Raw genomic sequence first — 24,669 nt, 5'->3', positions numbered from 1 at the left:
TTCTCAACAGTGATCCAAGACAATTCCAAAGGACATATGATGAAAAATACTCTCAACCTCCAGAGAAAGAACTGATGGAGTCTGAATGCAGATCAAGACATATTTTTCCTTAGGTTTTTTGCTTGTTTTGTTGTTTGCAATATGGCTAATATAGAAATAAATATAATCTATATTAAATCCCTTGTCTTCTCAAGGAGAGTAAGGGAAGGAGGGGGGGGGAGAGAATTTGAAACTCAAATTTTTTTAAAAATCAATGTTGAAAAAAAATTTTTTACCTGTATTTTAGAAAAAGATTGATATGGCCCAAGGCCATACAATTAGGAAACTGTTGTAAAAGTCCAGAGGAGGAGTAATGAGAACCTCAACTAGGTTAATGGCCATGTGAGCAGGGATTAGAGGATGGATGTGAAAGTTGGAGATATTAAACTAATCAAACAACCTGATGGGTGAAGGACAGAGATAAACTGAGAAAGATGCTGAGGCTGCAATCTGGCTGGCAATGAGTTTGGTGGTGTCTTTGATTGAAATAAGGAAAATTTTAAAGGGGATAGATGAGTACCATTTTGGACATGTTGAGTTTGAGATGCTTGGAAAACCCCCTGCCCCCTGGGTGGAGAGGTTCAGCAATAGTGAGTTGGTTTTGAAAGACCAAGAGGGAGACCAATGCTTGACTGAAAACATGGGGACTGATGAGATCACAAAGAGAGAGGATACAGAGCCAGAAGAGAAGAGGGCCTTTGGGGGGACACCCACAGTTAGGTGGCAGGAGATGGATGATGAAGCAGCAAAGGAGACTGAGGAGGAGTGGTCAGACAGGTATGAGGAGAACCAAGAGAAAGCAAGGTCCAAGAGACCCCGTGGGAGGGCTCCTCCAGCAGAGGGTGGTCAACCACAAGCATTTCATGAGTCAATTAGTATGTATGAAGGGTTTCTGTGTAGCAGGCACTTATGTCTGACAGTCAATAGTGGGAAAAGCTATGGAGAAGTCAATATGGACAAATCCTTAGCAAAAGCTATTGATAAACTTGGAGAGAGTAATGGAGAGGTCAGAAGATAAGAAGTAAAGAGGGTAGAAGTCCTTTATGATTTTTGACTATGAAAAGAAAGATAAGGTAAAGGATAGGAAAGTCAAATTGAAGCCTTTGAAAAGAATTTTTAGGCATGGGGAATGTTTTGGAGTCAGAAGACAGGAGTTCAAAACTCATCTCTGATAATTACTACATGTATGACCTCAGATCAGTTTTTTAACTCTCCCTGGACCTCAATTTCCTTGCCCATAAAATGAAGGGATTGTATTAAAAGGCTTCAAGAACCCTCAATCTAGCATCTTGATCTAGTATTCTGTGACAGATTCAGTGGAGTGAAAAATCCAAAACAACAACTTGATTTTGGAATCAGAAATCCCGGGTTTAAATCATGGTGCCTCTTCTTACCCTATGTGATAATAATGGTTAAATCTGTAAGCTTTAGTTTTTTTCCTCATCTGTAAAATGGTGGTAATAATGCTTGTGCTCAAAGGATCATTGTTAGATAATGCCTTATCTTTCCCTCCAAAATCACCTCCTTTCCAATTTCTCTATCACAGATTGTCTTCTTGATTACCCTTAATTCTAGTGCCTCCCCTCTCTTGATTATCTCCCTTTTATTCCCATCTCTATCTTATCTATACACAATTGTTTGAATGTTGTCTTTCCCATTAGATTACCAGCTCCTTCAGAACAGGGACCATCTTTTGCCTTTCTCCTTATATCTCCAGCATTAAATACATTCCCTGGTCGGAAGTAGGTGCTAAATAAACTCTTATTGATTTGACTGAGATGACCAGAGTGTCTATGAAACAAAAGTCAAGAACTGATAGCCTGGTTCAGTTGGCCATGGGGAAGCCACTAAGCCCCTCTGAACCTTAATTTTCTCATCTTTGAAATTGGAATAATATTGCTACATAATTCCTACCCTACAAGGTCACTGTGAGGTTCAAAGAATTGATGGTAAAATGCTTTACTATGTCTTAAAGTTTATTATATCTTATTCCTTATTCTGAACTGAGACCCATGATCCCAAGATTTTCTTATAGGAACTTACTGAAGATTTGCCAAATTGAATTGTCATCTTATATGTCTGCAAACATCTTGAGGGTTACTACCATGTCTAATGATTTCATAGCAACACCCTCCACCAACCCTGTACACTAGGAAGTCAATAAATATGAACCATGGTGAAATGAACCCTGTACTTAGGAGAGCTGGGTCCTAACCCCCAGATCTGTGACATTTTAGCTCCATGGACCTTGGTCAAGTCACTTAACTTCTGGTGCCTTGGTTTCCTCCTTTGTAAAATGGGGATCATCAAAGCACCTACTTCTCTGGGGGTTGTTGTGAAGGTCAAGTGAGATAAAAATGTCTGAAGCATTTTGCAAACCTTAAAAAAAAATATATAAAGGCTACCTATCTACCTCTGTGAATCTGAGTTTCTTCATCTATATGAAAGCCAAGGGTCTAGCACCACAAGTCATGGGGTTATGTGCAATAATGGGTTTAATTTTGGTGTTTCTAAAAAAAAATATGATCATCCCTGTTTGGTTTATTTGTTCCTACCCATATTTTCCTTTGGGAACCTCAAAATAATTCATACTGTTCTCCAAGGTCCCATGAAAGCACAAAGGATAGCAATGTTTTGGGGATATTGAATAGCCTTTATTTTACTTCACAGACAAAATATAGAAAACAATTCATCAACAAATCAACAAAACTTTAAACTCCTTAAACCCCAGCCAATCTCACAGTCATCCTAGGGACCATTCTTGAGCCTTATAGTAGATAACTGGAGTCGGGAAGATTTGAGTTCAAATGCAGCCTCACATACTAGTTGTATGTCCCTGGGTAAGTCTCTTAACCTCTATTGGCCTCAGATTCCTCAACTGTAAGGGGAGGGTGCAGGGGTTAATGGCAATTACCTCCCAGGGTTGCTGGGAAGATCAAATGAGATAATGACCAGTGCAAGGTGCTAAGCACAATGCTTGGTGAGTAGTAAAAACATCATAAACCCTTGGTCCTTTCCCTTATCCTAAAGATTTGGACTCTAGGAGGAAAAGAAATATGGGGTTGCTTGAGGAGTACCTCCTAGGATCCCATTAAACCCTCCTCCATCCCAGGGACCCATATATGACTTCAGACTCATGGTAGTGTCTCAGGGACTTGGACCTACCTTTGAGAGGGAAATAAACGTGGAGAGGCTAGAGTAGCCACCCCCATCTCTATCAGACCTACACTAATGTTCCTAGAACTCGTGGCTGTGTGGGAGAACACAATTCAGGTTTTTACTACTCCCTTCCATGACTCAGTCCTTTTTTGGCACTCTTGATATCCCTCTAGAAATTTGGAGCTTCAGGAATTCTTAACAATCCTCCAGAAAAATGGAACTTGGGATTTCCCACCACTCAGTGGGGTCCTGCTATTCAGGGACTATGTATTTAAGAGCAGGTGCAACTACAAGATTTTGACTCTTTCACTGCCCCTTTGATGCTGGGTTCAGGTGCTCCTGGCCCAGGAACTCCAGAACTCTTTTGAATGTTCTCATCTTCTGCCTTCTCTTGAGTTAAAGGCTTGAACCTCACTCATTCAGCTCTGAGATTAAGCTGGAGCATCCACTGGTCCATGGAAGAGACCCAAATTGGATTTCAGGTCTTTGATCTCTCTGGATCTCCTCTCAAAAAAAAATGGAGAGTGAATTGAACTTGGTTCTCTGTGTGTGTGTGTGTGTGTGTGTGTGTGTGTGTGTGTGTGTGTGTGTGTGTGTGTGTCTTTCTCTCTCTCCCCTTCCCTCCCTAATAAATTCATCTCCAATCACTCATCCTCTATACCAATAAGTACCTAAGCTCAGGAGAGTCCCTAATCCTCTCATTGAGATTGATATATTCATACTCTCCATAAAAAGGGATGCTTCAAGTCTCAAAATCTCACTTCCCAGGAAATTTATCAAGTAGATTAACTTCCTTGAAAGCAACCTGGAGGACATATGGATAGAATGCTAGTGCCAGAGACAGGAAAACCCAAATTCAAACTCAGCCTCAGAGGTTAGTTCCCTGAGCAAATAATTGGTTTCCTCATCTGTAAATAGAGAACTAGGTTGTTATGAAAATTAAATAAGATATATGTAAAATGCTATTTAAATATTTTATCATCAATAAATATCAACATCCCCCACATGTAAAATGAAAATGCCCACTCCTGCCTATGTCATTAGGTAGTTATGATGAACAAAGGAGCTAAAACCTCTTTGAAAATTGTACCTACTTCCTTTGAACTCCTTGGATGTGTGGTATCATTCTAGCGGAAAGGATTATCTCACTTTTGGATCTGTATTCCAATGTCTCAGTAGATGCGAAGGGAAACTGGAAGCTATAGCCTTTGCTATTGACCAGCAGGGGTCACTGGTTGTGCATCTTCTAAAAGAGTCACACAGCTCAGGGACTCCCCAACCCCAACGGGGAAGACCCTTCTGGTCTTTCTGGAGGGTTGTAGATAAGAGTTAGAAGGTCCTCCCATGTTATGGAGGCCAACCCCCCATTTTTAGATGAGGAAACTGAGGCCCAGAGAAAAGGGAAGTGATTTGTCCCAAGGTCATGCAACAGAAAACAGAAGACTTGCTGTAAGGTAAAAGCCATTACAGACCCCAGATACCTGTATCACATCCCTCAAAAGTACACATCTTCCTGGGACCCATAGTTGTGAGTGCAAATTTTTGCTTTTCTATTACAGTCTGCTCCATCAGAAATGGAAAGAGCTTTCATGGTGGGTTGGAATCCCTATCTGGGTCTTGCCGTCAATGACATTGGGCAGGTCACATCAACACCTCTCTAAAATAAGGGGTCTCAATCAGATGGTCTGTGAAGTCCAGCTCCAAATCTCTGGTGTCATTAGGGCATCATTTTTATTTTTGTATCCACATTGAAGAACAGTCAATTAGCTTTTATTGAGTGAGTACAATGAGGAAGACACTGCTCTAAGTGCTGGGAATCCAAAGAAAGATCAAAAAGAGAAGGGAACAAGCATTTATGAGGGCCTACTCTGTGCAGTTCAGTGGATTAATACTAAACAAGTCCAATATTATCATATTTAATCATCACTGCTATCCTAGGAGGTAGATGCTATTATGACCACCATTTTACAGTTAAGGAAACTAAGACAAACAGAAGTTAAATGACTTGCCCAGGTGCTAGCCAGCATCTGAGGCTGAATTTGAACTTTGGTCTCTAGATTCCAAGTCCAGCCCTGGTTCTTGTCTATGGTAACACCTATCTATCTATATATAGTCTCTACTTTCAAGGAGCTCATAATGTGGGGTGGGGGAGGAGACAACATGCAAACATTTATAAAAAGCTACAGAAGGATACAATGGCAGGGGCAGTTCTTAATGAAGGCCCTAAAATTATATGTAAAATGTAAAATATAATATATAAATCAAATATAAAATATAAAAAGTAGAACTAGGAAAGGCTTCTTTTGAAATTGGAGCTTTTTTGTGGTGAATTCCCCATCGATTGGGGGATGGTTGAACAAGTTGGGGTATATGAATGTAATGAAATGGTATTGTTCTATAAGAAATGATGAACAGGCAAAATTCAGAAAAACTTAGAAAGACTTACAGGAACTTGTGCTGAATGAAGTAAGCAGAACCAGAACAGTATATACAACATCAGCAATAATGTATGAGGATCAACCATGCTAGACTTAGGTCATCTTCCACATCCAAAGGAAAAAACTATGGAATCTGAATGCAGATCAAAGCAGATGGTTTTCACTTTTTTTAAATTTGTTTTTGCTATTACTTTCTAGTGATTTTTTTTCCTTTTGTTCTAATTCTTCTTTCATAGCATGACTAATAGGAATATAGGTAATATGATTGTATTAGTATGACCTACATCAGATTACTTGCTATCTTAGGGAGGAAGGGGAAGGAAGAATGAGAGGAAGAAAATTTTACAAAAATTAATGTGGAAGGGCAGCTAGGTGGTGCAGTGGATAAGAGCATTGGTCCTGGAGTCAGGAGAACCTGAGTTCAAATCCAGCCTCAGTACTTCAAAATTATTACCTAGCTGTGTGACTTGGGCAAGTCACTTAACCCCATTGCCTTGCAAAAACCAAAAAATTAAAAATGTTGAAAATTATCTTTGCTACATTAATTGGAATAAATAAAAACTGGGGAAAAAGAAAGCTTTAGCTGAGACCTGAAGGAAATCAGAAAGTTGAGTTGAGAAGGGAAAGCATTCATTCCAGGCACAGAGTTGTAGATCAAGTATGAATTTCAGTTATATGGAAGACAGGTGTAGGAAGAATAGAAAAGTAGGAGTCAGTCAGATCAGAAACACAGGACAGTATCATAGTTTTGAGTGCAGGTTTTTGCCTATTATTGTTCCATCAGAAAAGATAGGATGGTCCAATGGTAAGAGCTTTCATGATGGGTTGGAATCCCTCTCTGGGTCTTGCTGTTGGATGGCCTTGGGCAGGTCACATATGCTTGTTGAAGTGAAGGGTTTCTTTTACCACAATAAATCAGCCCAGGGGACTTGATCTATCCACAACCCAACCCCTTCAGGAGAGATGTGAAGTGATTTCCCCAAAGTCTCACAGAATCTTCCAGTGGCAAAGTTGTGGGACCATGATCTTAAACCCAGGTCTCCTGACTAATCCATCTATAAATCCATCATTCCATCTAAATCTCTCAACAATCCTCTAGGTCCAGAGAAGTGAAAAGTCCTGCCAAGATAGCGGCAGAGGTGCAGCCAGAAACCGGGGTCAACTGTTTTATCTTCTAAGTGATGCTGCCTCCCAATAGTCCATTCCCTTGCTTGAATCACAAATAGTCCCATTCTCTGTGTCCATTTTATATAGGAAAGATGATCTCTTGAGGCAATAAAAGTGACCCTGAAGACCAATTATTAAGTCAAAGGTCAGATTCAGAGCTGTAAGGGACTCCAGGGTCATATCCAAATGCTTTCAATTTTATGGATAAAGATACTAAGAATGTAGGACAGATAGATAGTTGGCAGTGGATAGAGCTCAGGCCCTGGAATCAGGAGAACCTGAGTTCTTTGAAGCTTACTAGCTGTATGGCCCCCATTGTCCACCACCCCCCAAATATTAAAGACTAGGGAAAGGGGAGCAAATGGTAGAGCTGCAATGGAATCTCCATCCTTTAGGTGAACGTCCTCTCCTTGGTTTAACTATGTTGACTACTGAAGAAGTCCTCAGAAATTATCTAGTCTGGTTCTCATTTTTCTATTGAGGAAACTGAGGGCCAGAGAGACTGAAAATCCCCCTAGATCCCATAGGTCACATGCTACATGTTTGGAAATCTAGAGATGGAATCCCATCCTGGCTGGGGTTTATCTCAGCTGTGAGGAATCTACAGCGGGAAAAGAAACAGGAGTGACTCTTGCAGATTGGGGCTACTGCCTTGAGGTCCAGAAACAGCCTGGGATTTGTGTGACAGGGGAAATCTGGGACTCCATTTCCTCACCTAAAGGGGTTCTAAGAACAGTGTTTTTTTTAATTTTTACTTTTTTTTTGTATTTCATCAAAATCATGTACTAATATTTCCCAGGGAATCCATAGGGTGTTGTTTGTTCTTCATTCTTTTTTTTTATGAATCTATTTATTTATTTATTTTGAGTTTTACAATTTTTCCCCCAATCTTGCTTCCCTCCCGGTCCCCCCCCACAGAAGGCCATTTGCCAGTCGTTGCACTGATTCCACGGTCTATCTTGATCTCAGTTGAATGTGATGAGAGAAATCCTATCCTTAAGGGAGAAAAAGCAAGTATCAGAGCCAGCGGAATGACAGAAGATAACGGGTCTTTTTGAAGTTAAAGTCCTCGTCTTTGCCCAAACTCCGCGGTTCTTTCTCTGGACACAGATGGTGTCCTCCCTGCAGACAGCCCGGGTTGTCCCTGGTTGTGGCCCTGGTGGACGGGGCGAGTCCATCCGCGTTGGCCGTGGCCCCGGGGTGCTGTCGGGGTGCACAGGGGCGGCTTTCGCCGGGGCCGAGCTTTGTTTCACGCGGCGGTTTGCTGGGGAGCCCCTGCTTTCTGGCGGCTTCGGGGCCTGCGCTTCGGCCGCGGGCCGGGCGTGTCCGCCATTCCTGGAGACGACGGCCCCGGGCCGGGCGAGGGGGCTGGGGGTCGCACGGCGGGGACACGGCGGCCCCGGGCCGGGCGAGGGGGCTGGGGGTCGCACGGCGGGGACACGGCGGCCCCGGGCCGGGCGAGGGGGCTGGGGGTCGCACGGCGGGGACACGGCGGCCGGCGGATTCGAACCCTGACTGCGGGCTCCGAGGCCGGTCCCGGCCTGGTTCCCCGGGGGGGGCCTGGTTCCCCGGGGGGGGCCTGGTTCCCCGGGCCGGGCCTGGTTTCCCGGGGGGGGGGGGCCTGGTTCCCCGGGGGGGGGGCCTGGTTCCCCGGGCCGGGCCTGGTTCCCCGGGGGGGGGCCTGGTTCCCCGGGGGGGGGGCCTGGTTCCCCGGGGGGGGGGGCCTGGTTCCCCGGGCCGGGCCTGGTTCCCCGGGGGGGGGGGTTCCCCGGGGGGGGGGCCTGGTTCCCCGGGCCGGGCCTGGTTTCCCGGGGGGGCCTGGTTCCCCGGGGGGGGGGCCTGGTTCCCCGGGGGGGCCGCCGGGCGGGCGCGGTCACGTGTCGCCGCCCCCCCCCCCGGGCCGCGGGGCCGCGTCTCGGCCTCCCGGAGGCCCCGGCCCCGCCGCGCGGGCCAGGATGCGGGCGCCCCGCGCGCCCCCCGCCGCCGCCGCCGCCGCCGCCCGGCTCCCCCCCGGCCAGCGCCGTCCCTGGAGCAGCGCCCCGGAGCCCGGCCCTTGTGCAATCGGCGGCTGTCTCCGGGGCAGGCTCCACCCCGGGGCTTTCCTGGCCGAGCCCGAGTCGCCGTGACTCACCGCTCTGCCGCAGAGGAAGCGGAGCCGAGCCCGGCCCGGCCGGCCCCCATGGCGTCCGCAGGGTGAGTGCTGCCGGCCCGGCCCCGCGCCCGCCGGCCCCCGGGGGGGACTGGGCCCGGCCCGGCCCGGCGCCGCGGGGAGGGAGAGCCCCCGGCCCGGCCCGGCGCCCCCCCCCTCGCTCCGGGCCTCGGCCCCCCCCCCGGGACACGGGACCCGCCGCCGGGGGGGGGGGGGCCGCCCCGGACACGTGAGACTCGGCGGAGCCCAGGTCCAATCACGGCGGGGGGGCGGGGGGCGCCGGGCGCGGCGGAGCCGGGGCGCCGGGCCTGGCCTGCGAGCTCGGGCCTGCGCCCCCCGCGGCCCCGGCCTGGCCCTGGGCGGCCCTGGGCCAGGCCGGGCCGCCGACCGGGCCGCCGCGGCTCGGGGCCGGGGCCCCCCGCCCCCCATTCTCACTCCCCACCCCCTCGACACACACACACACACACACACACACTCTCTCTGTCTGTCTCTGTCTCTGTCTGTCTCTCTGTCTCTGTCTCTGTGTCTCTGTCTCTCTCTGTCTCTGTGTCTCTGTCTCTCTCTCTCTCTCTCTGTCTCTCTCTCTGTCTCTCTCTGTCTCTCTCTGTCTTTCTGTCTCTCTCTCTCTCACTCTCTCTCTCTCTGTCTCTGTCTCTCTGTCTCTCTGTCTCTCTGTCTCTCTCTCTGTCTCTCTCTGTCTCTCTCTCTCTCTCTCTCTCTCTGTCTCTGTCTCTCAGTCTCTCAGTCTCAGTCTCTCAGTCTCTCAGTCTCAGTCTCTCAGTCTCTCAGTCAGTCTCTCAGTCTCTCAGTCTCTCAGTCTCTCTCTCTCTGTCTCTGTCTCTCAGTCTCTCTGTCTCTCTGTCTCTCTGTCTCTCTGTCTCTCAGCCTCTCTCTCACTCTCTCTCTCTCTGTCTCTGTCTCTCAGTCTCTCAGTCTCAGTCTCTCAGTCTCTCAGTCTCAGTCTCTCAGTCTCTCAGTCTCTCAGCCTCTCAGTCTCTCTGTCTCTCTGTCTCTCTCTCTCACTGTCTCTCTCAGTCTGCCTCTCTCTCTCTGTCTCTCTGTCTGTCTCACTCCCACGGACACTCATACATTTGGGCTTCATTGAGTACCACATCATGTGGCGGTCAGACTCAGTGATGATACTTGGGGAAAGACTCCCGGCCAGAGCAGGGGGCCGACCGCTGCACTGGCCCCATTTTCTGGCCTGACCTGCTGTAACAGTTGGAGTGGGGGTGGGGGCTTGGTCAGAGCCTCTTGAGAGGCTGGGGGGGGGGGCGGGGAACTATGCCCCTGAAGTCCTCAGCTCTCTGAGGCCCAGTAATTTTCCAAGGCTCTAGAAAGGAATTAGGTATGAAAACTAAACCAAGAGCCCAGGGATCTGCACTGCCTTTCCTGGGCTCAAGCTAAATCTGCTTTTCTGTTGTTGTTCTTAGTGAAATTCTAGTGCCGTTTCTGGGGGTAGCATATCACCTGTTTGTAGGGACTGACAAGGCACTCAGCCCTGAAGCAGCTGCTCCCTTCATCCATTCTCATTCCCATTTCACAGATGAGGAAACCTGGCTCAGAAAGGCCCAGCTCCTTCTCAGGGTCACATAGCGAGTTCTTGGAAGGTTTTTAACCCAGTCCTTCAGGTCCATCCCCAGTGCCCCTGTAGAGTAGAATGAGGGTCTTCAAGAACATCTTGGCCACACATTTTTTTTTTATTTTTGCAAGGCAATGGGGTTAAGTGGCTTGCCCAAGGCCACACAGCTAGGTCATTATTAAGTGTCTGAGGTTGGATTTGAACTCCAGGGCCAGTGCTCTAGCCTCCCCTTGGGCAGGCAGTCTTAACTTCTTGTGTGTCACAGAACCCTTTGGCAGACTTTCACAGAATAAGGTCCTTAAAGCCTTAAGATTAGTACGATCACAAAGGAGCCCAATTATATTGGAATAGAGCTATCTAAATATTTTTGGAAAGTTCACACACCCCAGGTTAAAAATTCTTGCCTTAGGCCAACTCTCCCAGTTTTTTGCTGCTTAGGGAATTGGAAGCCTAGAGAAATTGAGTAACTGATGACTAAAGCCGTGTCACTCGTTATATAAAATTGTTTATACATGAATCATTTCAACAAACTGTTACGACTAAAAGAAACTTTGGATATCATCTAACCCAACAACCCTTACTTCCATTTTTCTAGATGAGGAAACTGAGTCCTAGATTGGTCTGGTGATTTATCTAAAGTCTCATAGTAAACTAGGAGATGGAATTCAAGCTTGGGTTGTCTCCCTCCTATGCAGGAATTTTTCTTTTCTTTTTTAAAATTTTTAAAAATATTTTATTTTTTCATAAATTTATTTTTTCAATTATATGCAAAGATACTTTTCAACAATCGTTTTTGTAAGGTTTTGAGTTTCACCTTTTTCTCCCTCCTACCCTCCTCTCTCCCTCCCCTGACAGCAATCTAATATCGATTATACATATATAACTATGTTAATTTAAACATGTTTTCATATCATTTATGTTGTAAAAGAAGAATCAGAACAATAAGAAAAAACAAGAGGATGAAAAATCATAAAACCTAAGACAAATTTTAAAAATTGAAAACTGAGCTTTGGTCCGCATAGATCCTTCTCTGAATGTGGATGGCATTTCCTTTAAGCCATTTTTTTTTGGATGGCCTTTTTTTTTTAAGATCTTTTTTCTTTTTCTTTTTGTATTTGCAAGGCAACAAGATTAAGTGACTTGCCCAAGATCACACAGTTGGCAATTATTAAGTGTCTGAGGTCACATTTGAACTCAGGTCCTCCTGTCTCCAGGTGCTTTATCCACTGTGCCACCCAGCTGCCCCAATGGCATTTCCTTTTCAATTGTCTTTGATTATTGATGCTAAAATGATATGCACAGTTGAAGATGGGGACAGGGCACTATAACTGTCTATGGAGCAGGCACCAGCCAGGCTGGGAACTTATGAATCCAACGGCATAAAGGGGATAGTGCATCCATGAGTTCAAGATTCACAGGCTCCCTGGCCCATGGATACCCTTCGGGTCTGCCACATGGCTCCTTTCAAATAAGCCAGGTTCTTCGGCCATGGAGAAGCCAACAATTCTAGAAAACACTTACGATATGCCAGAACTCTGCTAAATGTTGGAGATACAAAGTTCTCCCCTCCCCAACATCACCAAAACCCAGTTCCTGCCTTCCAAGAGCTTCTGTTCCACTGGGAAAAGGGAAATAGCTCTAGTGGACCGAGATAAATACTCTGCAATTTGAGGAGGAGGAAGAGAGAATTAACATCTGGGCAAAACAATAGAGTTTTGAAGGTGGAGGTGACACCTGAGCTGGAATTCTGAAAGGAGGAGATGGGAAATGTGTCCAAAGGGAAGCAAGAGAAGGAGGCTGGAAAAAGAAGATGGAGGACTTTATTACTTGAAGAATTTGTTATATTTTATCCTAGATTAGATCTTATCCAAGACTTGGCAATTGATTAGGAGAGAGAAGCATCAAAGATTCCATCAAGTTTTCAAACCTGGGCAGCTTGGAGGACACTGTCCTCCATAGAAATGAGGACCTTTGAGTAGCTAGGTGATCCAGTGGATAGAACCTTGGACCTGGAGTTAGGAGGACCTGAATTCAAAACTGGCCTCAGACACTAGCTGTGTGACCCAGAGCAAGTCACTTAACCACAACTGCCTCCAAAAGAAGAAAGAAGGAAAGAGAGAGAAAAAAGGAAATTAGGAAAGAGAAGAAAAAGATAGACCTTTTTGGAAGAGATGAGGTGAGGGTGGAGTAGAGGATAGATGAAGAGCCCAGGTTGGGGCATACTGTAAAAGAGGACCAGTCATCAAGTATTTTTAAAGTGCTTACTGTAATTGTAGCTAGCATTTATAAATCTCTTTTAAGGCTCAATAAAAACCTTACAAAGGGCTCTTCTGAGCCTCACAACAGCCCTAGGACCTGGGAGGGGTTTTTATCGTTATCCCCTTTTATAATTTTTATTATTCTCCTTCTCCAGATGAAACTAAAGCAGACTGAGATTAATTGATGTGCCCAGGGTCAGAAAGCTACTAAGTATCTCAGGGTACATTTGAACTTAGGTCCTCCGGACTCCAGACCTAGTGCTCTTACCTGCCGTTCCACCTACCTGCCTGGTATTTATCCAGCCACTGTACTAAGTTTAGGGGATGCAGACAAAAGGCAAAAACCATTCCCTTGGGGAAGGTGGGAGGAAAGAGAGACAAACCTGTTTTGGAACTGATCACAATGTTCCTACCACCCTGATTTGGGGTTTCAAGTGGAGGTATGGGGAATTGGGAAGCAGCTACCATTGAGCCCAAAGACTGAGAAATGCTGAGGATTAGATGCTACCCAGGCTGACAGTGATAAAGAAAAGAGGCTAACTCTCTCTGCTGTAGGAAATGAAGCTCAAGGAAATCCCTGGGTCTAGATTATTTAGGCATCTGGCCTATGTTGACCTCTAAGGCAGTTCCTTACCATCTAGGGTCTTTGAATCTATTTGGAAAGACCAAGCATATAGCAATTCAAAAAATTAAATTATGACAGGAGAGATAGGGATTGTACCTGTGAGTTCATTAATTTGGGAAACTACCAGGTGAGAAGCCTTCTCCCAAAACTGGATATGCAGCTTCTCTATGATAGGCAGTCTTTTAAAATGGTTGCCTAAGGCCCTAAGAGGTTAGATGTCTTGCCCTGGGTCAATTTATGTTAAAGGCAGGATTGACACCCCCCCCCCAGGTTTCCCAGGTTCAAGGCCAGAACCCCTATCTACTACATCATCCTGAAAAATAAACAATGCTGCTAGCAAGGTCATAAAGTGGTGTATGGTTAGTTGGTAAAGGGATGTTACAGGCCAAAGTCCTAAAGTTCCTGAGAGGAAGTAGAGATCAATCAACATGTATTAAGAGCCTGCTGTGTCTCCACACTGTAGACTTTATCTAATAATCTAGGAAGACTTCCTAAGGAAGCAAGAGAATAGGGTTTTCATAGAATCACAGAAACTCTCTTGAGAACTCAAAGACATCTCAACAACCCGATCTGAATCAGACTCCCCTCTATGATATCCCCAACAAGGGCTTTTCCTTCTGCCTTCACTTGAATACCTCCAGTGATGGGAATCTCACTCCTCTAGGGAAGTTCATTTTGGCCTTGGATGGCTCTAATTATTAGATAGTTTTTCCTGACATCAAGCCTAAATCTGTCTCCATAAATCTTGCAACTCATTGTTTGAAATTCTTCCCCATGGGACCAAACCAGAGTCATTTTATTTTATATTCTGGAAGCAATCAGATTTCAGTCACTTTACCATTATCACCCATCTAACTTGTAAATGTCTGAGGTCAAATTTGAACTCAGATCTTTCTGACTCCAGGGCCAGTGATTTATCTATATCTCCTAGCCTGTCCCCTTTAAATTTTTATTTTTATTTTTCTAACTAGTCTTTGAAGGACTCCCAGAAATTTGAAGACAGCTATCATAATCCTCCAATCTATTTTTTCTAGTTTTTTTTAACTCACTGATGTGGTTTGCTTGGACATGACATACTTTCCAAGAAATTTCTCTTGCAAAGTGCTCTGTTTATGAACAGATGTGGTGTGAAAGAAATGGTTCCATAATAATATGCATAGTGGCAGCAATGTAAATTAAAAGATTTTCTAAAAAAAAATCTCAAAACTGAGTAACAGAAAAATTAATAATGGTCCTGAAAAAGAGATGATGTCACATATCTCCTGCCATCCTAAAGAGATGAGAATCTAGAGGAAAAAATGTTGTCTGTGTTATTAGATTGTCAGTGTAGAGATGATCCTGTTAGTCTTTGTAATGAGGGAGCACCTATGATTTAGAAATGGTGGCACCTATGCTTTAAAAAGATCACTTTGGGGTTGAATGGTGTGGATAGTTTGGAATGGGGTGAGACTGGAGGCAGGCAAACCCACCCCCAGGCTATTGCAATATTGGGGGTGGGGCAGCAGCATTAGAAGACAAGAAGGATATTCAAGAGATAGTGCAGTAGTGAAGTTGATAGGCCTTGACACCACATTGGACGTGGGGGTAAGAGAGTGAATCCAAGATGACTTCTAGGTTGTGAAACTGGGAGACTAAGTAATAGAAAGAGAGCAAAGATGATGAATTCAGTTTTGAGACATGTTTCTTTTAAGATATTTTCAGGAAGTTTGATTTGGGATGTTAAATAAACTGAGAGGTCAGGAGAGAGGTTAGGGCTGGTTAAGTAGACCTGAAATCATTAGCTGAAAGTTGAAAATTGAATCCAACAGAGTTGAAGAAATCATTTAAAGAAATTGTATAAGGGGCGGCTAGGTTGGCGTAGTAGATAGAGCACCAGCCCCGAAGTCAGGAGTACCTGGATTCAAATCCAGTCTCAGACACTTAATAATTACCTAGCTGGGTGGCCTTGGGCAAGCCACTTAACCCCTTTTGCCTTGCCAAAAAAAACCTAAGAAAGAAAGAAAGAAAGAAAGAAAGAAAGAAAGAAAGAAATTGTATAGAAGGAGAAAAGGATACAGGAAAGAGACAACTAATAAACATGGCATCAGCTAAGGACAACCGTTCAAAGAAAGGCAAAAAAGATCCTGCCTTCAAGAAGTTTACATTCTAATGGAGGAGGCAAAAAGTAACTAGAAATGTACTAGATACAAACAGCAAGTGGAAAGATAAGCTGAAAGGAGAGACTGGTTAGTCTGCAGACCAGGAAAAAACCCTCACAAGAATTAAGGTTTAATGGGAGCCAGAGGAACTAAGGATTGGAAATCATCTTCAGAAGGCCAGAGAATTCCAGGATTCAAGTTAAGAACAGTGCAAAGGATAGGAGAGGAATGTGATATCCAAGAAATTGCAAGTAAGCCAATATAGCTAGACCATTAAGTGTGTTGGAAGAGAGTCAAATGATGAGAAAATCAGAAAAGGGGGAAGAGTCTAGTTTATGAAGAGTTAAATATCAGAGGACTTTATTTTTTGATCCTAGAGGTAAGAGAGCTACCCGAGCTCATTGAGCCAAAGAGTGACATGGTTTAGACCTATTAGAAAAATCCCCTTTGCAGCTGAATGGAGGATGGATTGTCGAGGAAAGAGATTTGAGGCCGGGAGACCAGTTAGATTGGCAAGGGAGACTAATTAATCCAGGTGAGACATGATGAGGATTATGGTTCTGTATGCAGGGAGATGCTGTAAAGATAGAAAAGATTTGGCAAAGAAATAAGTATATGGAGTGAATGAGAGTGAGCAGTAAAGCTTAACAACCAGTGGTTATTAGCCTGAATGACTATAGCACCTTCCATAATTTTAGAAGTTTGGAAGGGGGGGAAGGTTTAGGGGGCAGGGAGGAATCTTGAATTGTTTTTGGCATGCTTTGGGCATGTTGGGGTGAGATGTCCAAAAAAGGCTGTGAAATGTGAAGATATGAGAGAGAATGGGGCTTGAGATATACATATATACATATATATACATAGAGAGAGATAGATACAGATAGATATATACATATATATGTATGTATGGGAATCATCTTCGTAGATATGTAATGAGTCCTTCACCAAGTGAGCTCCTATAGCTTGAGAACAAAATGAGGGTTCAAATGAGATAATATAGGAGAAATTCTTTTAAACCTTTCAACACTTTCATAAAATTCAGTCTCTGGTTTGGTTTTGGCAACACAATTAAAAACAAAACCCTTATAAATAACATATCCCTGCCCTCTTTACCTGCCATCCCCTCCCTTTCTTCCAATCAAAAACTCATTAGAAAGAAGGGTTATATCCCTACCTTTGATGATGTACCTTTATTGGACAGGCTTTTGTTGTCTTTTCAAATTGGCTCTATTTACCTAATGACACAATTGTGTATATTGTTTCCTAAATTTATTCCTCTCCCATTCCCCATGCCTAAAAGTGATGATCCTGGGATCTGAAGCTCTCCTGCTTGTCTTCCTCTGGGCACTCACTGTCTTATCAATGTCTTTCCTAAAATGTGATGTTCAGAATTGAATGTTAATAGTCCGGATAGTGTCTGATAAGGGCAGGATGTAATGCAGTTCTCCCTTGCTTCATTTCAGACATTCTACTCTCAAGGTAACCAAGGGGAGGACTAGCTTTTTGGAGCCTGCCACTCCACATTGAACCTTTGTTCTGAATTTGCTTTTTTATTTTGGTCTTCAGTGTTGGATAGTATCTGGACAGGCAGAGAGGAGCAGTCTGGGTGGGGATGAGGGGAAGAGTGCCCAGCCCCAATGAAAGGCATATACAAGAGATGCCAAGTATGTAAGTTGTTTTTTTTTTCAAGTATGTAAGTTTGATAGGAAAGGACAGCCAAGTAATTGGCATAGATTGGGGTCATATTGCAGAAGGCTTAGGAGAGCCAGGCTATTAAGAAATCTGGACTTTTATCTTCTAGGCAATGGAGAGTCATTTGAGATTTTAATGTAGGAAACTGATGTAATGAAAGTAGGTTTCTGTTTGTTTTAGAAGACAAATCTGTCTTCGGAATATAGTTCAGAGACAGCCAGGAGCTCCATTTATAAAATGTTAGGTATAGAATCAGAAAACCTAAGTTCATATCCAGTTTCAAGACTCTTGCTAGTTGTATTGATCCTGGGCAAGTCACTTAACCTCTGTTTGCCTCAGTTTCCTTTTCCCTAAAATGGGAATAATAATAGGTTTGTTGGTGAGGATCAAATGAGATAAAATTGTAAATGGCTTTACACAGTGCATAGCCCATAGTAGGTACTATGTAAATGTTAGCTATTATCATTAATTTTAGGATGATAGATTTAGAGCTGCAGTGTTATCTAGTCTAGCTTTTTATCTAGAAAAGGAAACCAAGACCCATAGGATTGTAGCTAAAAGAGACCTTAGGCATCATTTAATCCAGGGGGTTTTTAACTTGGGATCTTTTATTAATAACTGTATTTTGACATAATTGACTTTCTTTATAATCAATCCTATGTATTTTGTATATTTGAAAACACAATTCTGAGAGAAAATCCTTAGATTTCACCCCACTCCCCAAGGGGTTCAGGACACAAAATAGTTAAGAACACCTGATATCATCATCAAATCCATTCTTTTTTTTTTTAGTTTTTGCAAAGCAATGGGGTTAAGTGGCTTGCCCAAGGCCACACAGCTAGGTAATTATTAAGTGACTGAGGCTGGATTTGATCTCCTCTACTCCTGACTTCATTCAGGGCTGGTGCTCTATCCACTGTGCCACCTAGCCACCCCCCCAAACCCATTCATTTTACAGTTGAAGAAACTGAGGCTTAAAGAGTCAAATGACTTGTCCAATGTCATACCTTCTTTCATGTCTAGGACCCTTCAAGTTAGGGTTCTGGACAGTCCACCTGGTATCTGTTTAACATTAGACAACTGATCCTGAGCAAGTCACCAAAAGTCTCCAAATCTCATTTTTTTCATCTGTAAAATGGGACTAATAACAGCCCAGGGCCATACTTCTGCATAGATCTCCAAAGGCTGTTCTAGTAATGTGAATCGGAATCATTTATGGGACAGAGTACTGGATGGAGCTGCTGCTTCAGTTCCTCTTTTGTATTAAGGAGGTTTAGGCATTTTTCCTGTATGGGCCCCAGATACAACCCCTTTGACTTCTGGTCCTACTGACTTCATAGTCCCCTCCTCCACCACCTGGCTCATGGTTTTTCTCTGTTCCTCATTCCAGCTTTTGACATAGACTCTCTAGAGAGAGGTTGCCTTTGGATTCAAACCTATGAACAGTCTGTTCTTCCCTGTCTTTTTATCTTGGTTTGTCCAACAGACCTTATCTCCCACTTTCAAATTAGAGGTGGGTGGCAAGAGGATAAGACTCAGACCAAGAGAAATCAGGACAGAGAATTAATCTAGATAAGGGATTCTTAACCTGGGGTCTCCAGGGATAGATTTCAGGAGGTACATGAACTTTGTATGGGAAAAAAGAATGACATCTTTATTTTCACTAATCTCTAACTGAAATTTAACATTCCCTTCAATTATTTTAAAAACATGATTCTGCGAAAGGATTCAGCCTGCCAAAAGTGGAGGGGAGGGGAATGGTCTATCACACACACACGCACACACGCACGCACACATGCACACACACACACACACACACACACACACACACACACACAAAAGGCTCATAAACCCCTGGTCTAAACAGAAAGGGGGATAATTGATGCCCACCATCAGGTGGGACACAATTAAGTTAGAAAAATTAGTGGAGGTAGTGGAAGCATGGAGGAATCTGATGGCTCAGAAATCCACTCGTTGTAAGATCCAAAGTCTGGGAGGTCAAGTCAGGCAGGGATGAGAAACCAGACCTGAAGATGTGGGAACAAAGGGTCAGGGTCCAAAGGAAAGAATTCTGTTCTTCATGTGGTTTTGCTTTATCCTCATGGTCCCTATCTACCCCTCCACCTGTTCACAACCCTATCCTTTCCACCTTCCACCAGCCTTTGACACCACTTCCTTTTATAATATCAATCAATCAATTAGTAAGCACTTAGCAAGTTCCTACTCTGGCCAGGCATTGTGGCAGGAATACAGATCCCAAAGTGAGCCAGCCTTTATCCTCTAGGGGCTCATATGAATGGGGTTTCATCTTGTCCACAGATAAGTAAATACAGAATATAAACAAAATAAAATCACAGAGCTAGAGGGCAAAGAGTGAGAAGAGCAAAATAATAACATCTGGAGGAATGAAAGGTTTTTTTTTTGCAGAAAGTGGCAGAAAGCAAGGGTGGGGACACACCATGTGCAAAGGTATGGAGATGGGAAATGAATGTTGTTTACACAGAACAACAATTAGGACTATTTGGCCCAGAGCAGAGTGCATGGGGAGAAGTCATGTATAATTAGCCAGGAAAGATCGTCGTCTGGAGCCAGGTTGTGATGGACTTTAATTGCTAAATGGAAGCTCCAAATCTCACTTTATATTTTAATTCCAAGAGCAGAGAGGTGACAGAGGCAGACCTGTACTTTAAGAATATCAATTTGGCTGTTATCCGAAGGATGAATCCCCATTCAGGGAGTTATAATGCATATTTGTGTGAGAAAACCAATCATCCTGGTGACTATTAGGCTGTTACACAGAGTAAAGAACTCCCTTTCTATCTCTGGACTTCCTAATATGATGATTAAGGGAGATTGGGAAAGGCTTGATGTAGAAGCAGATGAAGAGAGAAAATTCCAGGCATGGCTGGGAAGCTATGGAAAATTCAGGAGATAAAGGGAAGTAAGGTAGAAGAAGACCAACCCTTTTGGGAGACAGGAGGGATTTAGGAACTCAGATGTCAGGCTGGTCTGTAGACTTCATCAGAGCAGGAAGGGATCATCTCATCGGAGACCAGCCCAAAGGAGAATCTTTACTGGAAGGAACTGGACACCACCTCTGGGCTGAGTTGGAGTGGACCAATCTAACAGGCTCATTGACTGCTCTATGTGGAAGGTGAAAGGAAGCATGGGGTTGTGAGACTAAAAGATGGAAGGGATCTTAAGATAGCATGTAATTAACCTTATTTTATTCATGAAGAAATTAAATGAAGTAATTTGTCTAAAGTCTTCTACAAAGCCAGGACTCAACCCTACATCCTTTGTCTTCAATCCATTGTCCTCTATTCTTCTATTGTGGTGAGGTTAGGATAGAAAAAGAAGGTGTTGTCTATAATCATAGTGGGGTAGGTGAGATTGGAAAGTTCTTGAAATTTAATATGAGAAATTGAGAGAATATTTATAAAATGATCAGTGCTTAATAAATGATTATTCCCTTTTCCTTCCCTAGGGATATTGAGAAAATGTCAGAGGAACACCCCCCCATTATGGTGAGGTGGTGACCCAAAGGCAGGCCCTCTAGAAAGAATCTATCTATATCAAGGGAACATGAATATAAGAATATTGCAATGGAATGGGATCTCTCCAAAGAATTCCAGTGGAGAAAATGTGGATTTCAGGGAGTTCCATCCAATGTCATAGATAGGACAGGCCAGGGAGCTTTCTCCACACAGCTTAGTAAAGCAGAACGGGCTATGGAATTACTTCACTCTGCCCAAAGAGGTAGGACTGAGCAGAGTTTTTCCCCATCTAGGGAATTAGAAAAATTGCTTATGTTTACAGAATAGCTTAAAGATTCTTTCTACTTGATTCAAAAAAACTTTTTATATATATTTTTATTTTATTTAAGGCAATAGGGTTAAGTGAATTGCCCAAGTTCACACAGCTAGGCAATTATTAAGTGTCTGAGGTTGGATTTGAACTCATGTCCTCCTGACTCCAGGGCCAATGTTCTATCCACTACACCATCTACTGCCCCCCCAAAAATAATTTCTACTTTACTTTTTTTATAAGAAAATTTAAGTTGATTAAGTTAGAATATAAAATGAGACTATTACAGATTATAGATTAATATAATTATATATATATAAATTATAGATTTATAATTAAAAATCATTCTGGTCCAACTTTCCTCAATTTACAGATGAGGAAGCTGAGGCCCAGAGAAGTGACTATGACTTGTCCAAGGTAACACAGCTAATAAATATCAGAGGCAGGATTTAAGCCCAAGTCCTCTTCCCAAGTTCTCTCATTACTACAACAAAGGATTGAATTTTCCTAAATTTCCTGGAAGTTTAGGAAGAAATGAAAACATATTGACTTATGCAGTCTTCATTTTCTAACCAGAAAAAAGATTCATCTGTAAAGACAAAATGGAATATATGATCCTATATTCCAATAACAATCAGTTATTGATATGTATCTTGTAAAAGGTATATTGAGCAACTCAATCCCTTCTCAGGATCACAGGGAAGATTCCTAGTCTGATTCTTCATGACCCCAACTAAAGTTTTCTTGGCAAATATAATGAAATAGTTTTCCATTTCCTTCTCCAGCTCACAGGGTTCAGTGACTTCTCCAGAGTCACACACCTCTGAGTCCTCTGAGTCCAGATGAGTCATCCTGACTTCAGACCCAGGGCTCCACCTAGCTGTCTTCCCTCATTTTACTGATAAACAAACTAAAGCCCAGACTTGACCAAGGTGACACAACTGCCAAGTCCAATCAGTCAATAGCAGGTGGTCATCCAATAAATATGTATTAAACACCTACTATGTACCAGCCTCTGTGCTGACCACTGGAGATACAAATATAAAAAAGACTGTCCCTACTCTCAAAGAGCTTACACTCTATTAGGGGAAGACACAAATGGAAATAGAAAGAGGCTGGGCAGTGCTCAGGGAAGGTAATGTATGTATATGATGTACATGAAGTAGATGAAGGTACTTGTGACTGGGAGGAGGAGGAAGTCCCAAGGTAGTTCAGTCAAGCGAAAAATGAAATGTTCTGAGCTGATCTCCTTTCGTATATAGAGGTTTGGGGGAGTTCATGGCTCTACCTTCCAAAAATTGATCTGTCTCATTCTAATGATCCCTCAATTGAGGGTGGTGACCAGAAGACACAAGACTGATGGAATCATTAGGATGAATGAAGATTTGAAGCCAGGGACCAAATGAAGGTCACCAAGGATTGAACACAACTAAAAATGGATGAACTATGGCAAATCCCAGACAACTCTGTAGTTTCAGTTTCCTATTCTAAGTTCTGGTCCTCCAAACCCTGGGTAATAGAAGTAGTAGGTTATCATGAACAGAGGCAGGAAGACATTGGTTGAACTCTCCATGTGATTCTGGGCAAGACTAAATTCCTTGGACAGTTCCCTGAAATTTATCTGTTAATAGATGGGCTATCATCTGTATTGGAAGAGGGTCCACACTGGGCATTCCTTACCAAATGATAGCTTCTCTACTAGTTTCCTTTGTATCTTTGGGTACCTGGGAAATAGAGTAGATTAACAGTGAGTTGTTGCTTTACTAAAAGAGTCATAGTAGGACTTCACTGAACAGTAAACTCCAACAAATTCAAATTCCTGGCAGGCTTATAGGAAGCATGCCCAACATTTAGCACTGTGCCTGGCTCTTAAGAAAAACCTCTTGGCTTCCTGACTAACCACATGTTGCAAGCACTGGCAATGCATTTTGCTTGTCATGTTCTGGATGACTTGGTTTGGCCTTGTTTTGGATTATCTGCACCCCTGCCTCTTTCCATTAGCATGAATAATTGACAGTTGTAACTTGACCTATGTTAGCAGCATCCCCTGGAAACAGGTTAGAGTAGGTAATCAGATTGGCATAGAACTTCCTCTCATTCATTATTTCCCTGGTGAGACCTTAATGATAATAATAACAGGTGTATATAAGGTTTGCAAAGTGCTTTATATGTGTTAACATGTTTGATCCTGACAACAATCCTGTGAAATACGTGCCCCATTTTTTTCAGATGAGACTATGAGATAAAGTGACTTAACAGGTAGTAAGTGTTTGGGGGCAGGATTTGAACTCAGATCTTCCTGACACTTAAGTCCAGTGTTCTATCTCCTGATCTTCAAAGTTCCTCTTGGGTCATATGCTCACATGCACCATGTACTCTCCACTGCTTACTGAGAATGATGCTCATTTTTGGTTCTTCAGAGAATCTTGTGTTTTGTGTCTCTTAGTCATCAAGCGACATTGACCAATATTTTAAAAGATGGACTTTTAATTCTAGGAGCCTTATGGGATCATTTGCTGAAGAAATATCAAGCCTGAGTTAGAGCCAGGGGCTAGCAAAACTCCCAAATGTAACAGAGAAGTGATTAGCAAAATAAGAAAAAATAGAATACAACATAGATTATGTTAATTTGTGATTTCCTAAGCCAATTCACAGTCCATAGGCATCAATTTCTATTTGAATTTGACACCAATTAAAGAATTTTGTAGTCTCCTGAAGACATTTAACACTGGGTCTAACACACTGTCCACTTTTATACCTCATCCATTAATGATGTTGAAGGAAAAAAAATCCTGACAGGTTGGCACAAGTCTACTAAAAATGACCTTTATTAATTTATCATTATTCTAGACCTAAGCCACTTCCAGCTGACAGAGAGAGCAGAGAGACAGAGACATAGACAGAGAGGGAGAGAATGTCCAAACTGGTATAGTTCTCTGACTTCAAATCCTGTCTCATTCTAATGATCCCTCGATTGAGGGTGGTGACCAGGAGACGACACAAGACTGATGGGATCATTAGGATGAATCAAGATTTGAAGCCAGGGACCAAATGAGGATGACTAAGGATCAAACAACTAAAAATGGATGAACTGTGGCAGCTCTCAGACAACTCTGTAGTTTCAGAGGTAGTATAAGTTTCCTATTCTAATGAAATTATGATTCTGGTCCTCCAAACCCTGGGTAATAGAAGTAGTAGGATATCATGAACAGAGGCAGAAAGACATTGGTTGAACTCTCCATGTGACTCTGGGCAAGACTAAATTCCTTAGACAGTTCCCTACAATTTATCTGTTAATAGATGGGCTATCATCTGTATTGGAAGAAGGTCCACACTGGGCATTCCTTACCAAATGATAGCTCTTATCCCCAAGACAATTGAACAAGAAAGAGGTCTTAATATATTGGAGTATAATTTAGGACTAATATTCCCAGACAACAGTTCCTTCCTAGACATGTTCACCCAAAGATTGAAAAGGGTCTCCTTTCCCATATGATCCCAATATGCATGTCAGTCTTTCTGAATGGAAAAGGGTTAGTCCCAGCTCTTTCTCCACAGTGAGATATGAGTCCTTGCCTTCCCTCTCATCTCAAAAAACAGACCAGAGCTTTGCTCAGA

The 24,669-nt window shown here is 43.3% G+C and overlaps 1 protein-coding gene across 4 annotated transcripts in view; it reads left to right on the top strand.

Annotated features, from left to right (window-relative positions):
* The window catches only part of URGCP (upregulator of cell proliferation), a 51,818-nt gene that overhangs the window by 3,580 nt on the left and 23,569 nt on the right, over positions 1 to 24,669 (top strand). The window contains exon 1 of one of the 4 annotated variants that reach the window (XM_074198408.1): positions 768 to 816. The exons of 1 other annotated variant lie outside the window; for it this stretch is intronic. In XM_074198408.1, coding sequence (XP_074054509.1) covers positions 770 to 816 — 47 coding nt within the window. In that variant the 5' untranslated portion in view covers positions 768 to 769. Of the gene's footprint in view, positions 1 to 767; positions 817 to 8,774; positions 8,997 to 21,439; positions 21,469 to 24,669 lie in introns of those variants that run through there. 2 more of the 4 variants (XM_074198421.1, XM_074198417.1) reach the window with 2 other exon arrangements.

This window comes from Macrotis lagotis, chromosome 1 (genome assembly GCF_037893015.1).
Source record: "Macrotis lagotis isolate mMagLag1 chromosome 1, bilby.v1.9.chrom.fasta, whole genome shotgun sequence".
Lineage (NCBI taxonomy): Eukaryota > Metazoa > Chordata > Mammalia > Peramelemorphia > Peramelidae > Macrotis > Macrotis lagotis.
Note: the sequence above shows the minus strand (reverse complement) of the source record. Positions and strands in the feature narration are given on the sequence as shown.